A 6,000-nucleotide genomic window follows, 5' to 3' on the forward strand; every position below is an offset into this window, starting at 1 on the left:
GCGAAAGGAAAGGTGCTCTCTCCTACCGTTTTTCCTCCTGGGATTGGCTTGTTTTCGTCGCTTACACCTGGGGCCATCCGCCATGATCTGCTGCTTCATTGATAAGAGTGTGATCAGATTCCAGGACTCGGCATCGGCTCCTTTCCACCACCCCCCCAACACACACACCACCACCACCACCTCCCCCGGCTCTTTTCACGACGCTTTACGGTCCTTGGGAGGGAGAGAGAGAGAGAGAGAGAAAACAAGAGGGAGCGTTTACAAAACATACACGCCAACAGTGTGTTTTACGGTACTCATTTAAATACTGCCCGCGAAATAAAGCGCAGCCCCGGCCACCAGCCCCACTCAGCGGAGTTGGCCTGCACGATGCCACTGAGCGGACACCTCTCTTTCTTACCCCTCCTCGGCACAGACTTGAACCCCCTCCCCCCCCCCCTCCTCCTCTTCTCCTCCCCCAAACAAAAAATACAAATCTCCCCCAAATTTGGGGGGGGGGGGGGTCCTCGTCGGAAAACCCGCGCCACCGCGTTAAAAGAAAAGACACAGCTCCGGGCTGGAAGGAAGCAGATGGCTGAAATCCCGTTATTATTATTTTATGTTGCCTTTTTCTTGTGTGTGAAACATACATGAGTCGATTGTTATTGTTTGATTTTCTTGTTGACTTTTTTTCTCTTAAAAGACAAAATAAACTATTTTGTCTGACGGCGGGAGGGGAAGGTTGACTTACTGAAACAGGACTGTATGTGTGTGTGTGTTGGGGGAGGGGGGTGGTGGCTGGGCGGAGAGACAGATAGAGAGGGGGGGGGGGGGTGAAAAGACAGACAGGGGTCGATGGTACCACTTTGGGTGCCAGAAGCGACACTGGACTGCTTCGTCGGGACTTGAGAAATGTTTGATTTTTAATCCATTCCCCTCCACCGCCCCCCTCCTCCCTGACTGTAGGAAACGGGCGATCGTTGAAGTGCATCAAGGTCTTGCAACTGAGGTGTGGAGAGAGAGGCGAAGTAACTAACGGTGCAGACTGAGATCAGACCCTGTATCAATCCGTATCATTTCCGCCCTTGCTGGAATTTACACTTTTACCTCTTATTTACTTTTGCAACAAAATCCCCAACTCCCACAACCAGATATTACCAATCTCCCGCACACACACATTCAGAACCCAAAAGCATCAAACACCCGCGATGATTAAAGGTGATTCCGGCTCATGTGGGCAATGTGTAACTGTAATCTGACATGAAGGTGGTATTTCCCCCAAAATTTACAGATGTCCCTTTTCTTTTTTTTTAAACAAAACATTTTCAAAGGACGCACACAAAAGATTCACGCCAGGCAAACGATGGCAGGAAACGTATGATCATTTAAAAAAAAAATAAAACCCCAAAACTTTTGTTGTGAAGTCAAACTGAAACGAAACTAACAAATGGGCGGGGTGGTGGGGTGGGATCCCGGGCACTGATCCAAAGAGAAAGGGTTCCCATCAAACGATCAGAAACGGTATGCGAAATGGGCTGATATTATATTCCTGCGCCTCTGAGATATGAAAGTCCCACCATCGTCCGCACTAATTAAAACACACACATACAAGCAACAAAGACCTTCTCAAAAGAGGGATCACTCAAAAAAATGGCCAGGCGAGCTCGCCTTATGTAATAAAAGTCACATAAGCCACCAAGCCTGTCATAGTGAAAGATGCTACTAGTGTGCCATCCCATAACAACTGCACTTTCCTTTTTACTTTTTTTCGAGTGAAGGGCGAAAATAAACAATTACGGCTACTCCTACACAATGAATCACACTTTACGATCCCCTGAGTTCTGATCAGAACTGACTTTAGTCACTATTGAAGACGAACCCCCAAGTTTCACTTTTGCCATCATAGCTGCTGGTTTTTTTTTCTGTTGCCGCCCGCCTCTTAAGTTTGCTGGGAGGGGTATTTTTCTCTTCCCCCCCCCCCCCCCCCCCCTTAATGCGGAGAACAGGACACACACACACACACACACACACAAAAGTGGAAACCCTGCCATATAGTTCAAAAAAGGATTGAAAGTTTAGGCGAGAAACGTGATTCACAGCGAGAAAGGGGGGATTGAGGGCTGTCTCATTCGGCTGCAAATGACAAAACGTGGCTTCTTTTTTTTAACTCCTCTGGAATAAAAAAAATCTATCGATCTTGTTCGATCCCTCGACATGTCCGTCTGAGCTACAATCAGCCAGAGAGAGAGAGGGATTGGGGAGGAAGCGCATCGTGAGCCTCGCATTGTAGCAGCAGGTTAACGGTTCCCATTCCTCATTAAAAGAAAAACAGAAAAAAAACTCTACGAAAACGAGAAACACACGCGTTGCTGGAAGCGGGGGGGGGGGGGGGGGACCCTCACTTGCAATTTTCCGCAAGTGTTCACATCAGCTGATGGACATTTCTTTATTTCCCCCCCCCCCCCCTCCATCAACACCTTTTCTATTTAACACCTGGACATCAGGTACTTTCACAAAGTTTTACCACCCCCCCCCCCCCTTAAATACTAGCAGGACAAGGGTAGGGACCAGTGAGATTCCTCCCTCCTACTACCCCTCACAACAAAGTTTATTCCCTCGAGCAGACAATACCTGCACACACACACACACGCGCGCACACACAAAAACATCTATATATGTAAATATATAGATAAATGTATAAAATACCTGCTCTCTCCTGGCTTGTGTTGTTTAGTGAGACTGCTAGGAGATCGGCAGCGTGGAGGTGAAGGAGCATGAAGAACAAGGCGAGGGTTTTTTTTTAAGAAAAAGGAAGGGGCGAAGTAAGGGAAACCTTTAAAGTCTTGAAGAAGGACCGTTATTCCTGCTGTGCAGGTTAGAACTGATCGCTCCGTTGTCTCCCACACCAGGAAACACAACCTGTGGACGGACTGACGTGTTCCGCTAGCTGGAATGACATTTTTTTTGTAAAGAGAGTCCCTGAAGTACAGACCCAGAAACGCACGCCACCTATCTTCGTGGGAAGGGATAATTGAAAATCCGTAAACGTGATCATCGGTAGATGTGACGTTCTCGAACATTTTTCTTCTCTCTCTCGTGTGTGTGTGTGTGTGTCCAGTCCCAATCTGGATTGGATTACCTTTACAATTCGCAGCCAGCGACGGGAGGATGGGGAAAGGGGGGGAGAAGGAGGGTGGTGGCTGGGGAAGGGGGGGGGGGAGGGGGAAGGGGTGCAGCAGCGATGTGCAATTGCCCCTGTCCCTCCCTCCACCACGAAATTGCACCATTCTCACAATGTCAGATGTCCCCGAAAGTCCCGCTCGCACAGCCCCAGCGCTGCTCACTTGCTTTATTTTGGTTTGAACTCCTGCCCTCCCTCCCCATCCCTTTGCAACTCTTGCTCATTGCAACAAGGGAAGGCAGAAGGCAAGATCCATCGCTATGTCAGTAAGTAAAGGCAGTCTCTGCTTGACAAGGAGCTGCCGTTCGGATCTGTCCCGCTCCCACCCTCCCTCCCGCCGCTCAGTGTGACTCAGTTTCAATGACATTTTATTCGTTTCACACAAAAGTTTGGAAGCTGCTTTCTCATTCTGCTCTACCGGCTCAAAACCGTCCGCAAACCTTGGAATCCCGGACTGAAACCCCCCCCCCCCCCCCCCCAATCTCTTCCACACCGATTCTGAGCCCCAACCCTCTGGCAGTCGCTGGAAACTTCAAACCCCTTTTGACAAACTTTCATCTGTTTTGGTCTGTGGTGGTGGTGGTGGGGGGGGGGGGGGGGGTACAGGCGAGCATCCTCCGCTGTCCTTTCGTCTTAAGAAATGAACCCTTGCAGACCGGGTAGCTACCCTTAAAGCCAAACATATCAAACAAGAATGATTATTTAAACCACTTACTCCAACCTCTAACCTTATTAGTAACTGATCTAAAAGTTTAAAAAGTGGGGGGGGGGGGGGGGGGGCGAGTGCAGTTCGACGGTGCGAAACGCATTGGCGTCTCAAGGGTTAAAGCTTTATGTTGAAGTTCTTATGGGGAATAAAATACCTGGTTTTAAGTGAACGACCGCAAGATTGGGATTCGTGAGGCTGTTGGGATAGAGCAGCGAACGCATTGGGTCTGTAGGGTGTGGTTCTAAAATGCTTTATGTTTGTAAGTGTTTATATCCGCGCCAGTCTGTCTATGTGTTTCATTCCCCCTTTTGCCGACTAGTTGTACTTGTCCGAATATCTGCTTCTCACTCCTTTCACATTGATACCAAAGGCTCAGCCTCCGCAACTCAACCATTGGCTCCGTGACAGCCCCTAGCTGCCCTGCCCTGACATCTCGCTCACTCCTGTTTGGTTAATTAAGTTTTCAATCACCGGACACTGGGTAATAATATATCAGATTGATCATTGATCGGAGCCTGTCATTTATTGTTTCAGGAATAGGCGGGGCCCTGAGGCTTTTTTTTTGAAGGATGTACAATTTATGAAATATTGTGGTTTCTATGTAACGAAATTTAAAGTGGGCTCCCCGGAGATCGTCATAAGTCTTGATTCCCGAGATGTCTCTTTTTAATTCCTGTAATTATTTCGACATTAATGGTTAAAGGTAGCAGCGTAAGGTTGGTTATGTCGATTGGGGCTTTTGAACTGTCAGAACAATATGACCTGGTGGAATGGATCCTGTTTAAATGTAATCCAAATTTGACTTTCACGGGTAAAAAATAAATCTCCATTCCTGGCCCGGGGGGGGGGGGGGGAGTTCTGTGCTCTCTGCCAAAGTTTATCCAGTACTGGGGCCAGAAGTCAATCTGCTGTCTTTTAATGCAGAAGTTTTATAAATCATTGTTTCCTTTATGTTGCAACATGACATAATACAAGAATACCCAAGATGGGTATAAGATGGTAAAAAGAAAATCGAGTCCAGCCTTAATCGCTCACCAGGTCCAAGTGAATCTAATAATTCTAATGCTGTTGCTGACTCTTTTAGCTTAGAATAAATTCTGTCACAATGTAACTTTTCAATGAATTTTCCTTTTGATGCATATTGTAAACCCATTTGTTTTATGGGAATGTGTGTGGGGGTGGGGAGGGGGTAATTTGCAATTGTGTTGCATTAAGGCTACATGCTTGGTGAAAAACGAGTTATTTTCAATGAGTCTAAGCTTTCGAATGGTAAACTGTGCCAGACTCAGTAAGTGAGATGGTAAACTTTGGGTGTAATCCCATGAGTAGAGAGCAGACTATTCTCCCTTGAGCGTAATTCCAATACAATGTCTTTCAGTTACTTTTAAACAAGGACTCTCATCGCCAGCCTCATTTAAAAATCAAATGACTAAAGAAACTGCGGATTCACTCAAAAACATTTTTTTCAGGCTAGATCTGTTGGTGTATTTTTGCATTATTTTTTGTTTAAGTGATGGACGGATGACCTAATTGTGGAAACTCTCTCAGAGAGGTTTATTGAGTCTGACAGTATGAAGGATTTGATTTAACATCAGCAAAGGTACAGTCATCAAATGGCATCTCAGTAATGTTACAATTTCCATATATACTTTTGCAAGTATTAGACAGCCTTTTCCCAATGGCTTTCAAGTCTATCTAGTTAGTTATTGAACCATACAGACTAGAAGGACCCTATGTTTGATCATTGTCGATTTAGTGACCTCAGCTAGGGTGGCAGTTGTGATTGGTTTCAGTGTTCCTGGATTAAAGAATGGAAAGTTGGCTGGAGTTTTATTATCCAGCATATAAAGTAGCTATGAGTGGTCATCGGGTGAGGGCAGGGATTGGGCTGACTGTGATGTTTCTTATGGCCAAATGGCCTTTGACACTGAGAAGACACGTATAAGAATAATGACCACTTAAGGGAGGTACTGGAGGGCCTGGTGGGAGTGAGGAACTGTTCCCCAGAAAGAAATCATGGCCTTTAAAAGAGTAGAAAAATTGTTGGGAGAATAACTGTGAGGAAAAGCAATTCAAGCAACAAAATATGGATGCTGAGGCTAACTTAAAAAAAAACTACTGACTTTCAATG

The 6,000-nt window shown here is 46.2% G+C and overlaps 1 protein-coding gene across 2 annotated transcripts in view; it reads right to left on the reverse strand.

Moving 5' to 3' along the window:
- zeb2b (zinc finger E-box binding homeobox 2b) overlaps nt 1-3,059 on the reverse strand; it is a 155,095-nt gene extending 152,036 nt beyond the window's left edge. The window contains exons 1-2 of one of the 2 annotated variants that reach the window (XM_038789953.1): nt 2,686-3,059; nt 27-213 (exon numbers count right to left, since the gene is read on the reverse strand). In XM_038789953.1, the coding sequence (XP_038645881.1) occupies nt 27-99 (73 nt within the window). In that variant the 5' untranslated portion in view covers nt 100-213; nt 2,686-3,059. Of the gene's footprint in view, nt 1-26; nt 214-2,685 lie in introns of those variants that run through there. The other variant, XM_038789955.1, reaches the window with a different exon arrangement.
- Between the last annotated feature and the right edge of the window lie 2,941 nt (nt 3,060-6,000).

This window comes from Scyliorhinus canicula, chromosome 2 (genome assembly GCF_902713615.1).
Source record: "Scyliorhinus canicula chromosome 2, sScyCan1.1, whole genome shotgun sequence".
Taxonomy (NCBI): domain Eukaryota; kingdom Metazoa; phylum Chordata; class Chondrichthyes; order Carcharhiniformes; family Scyliorhinidae; genus Scyliorhinus; species Scyliorhinus canicula.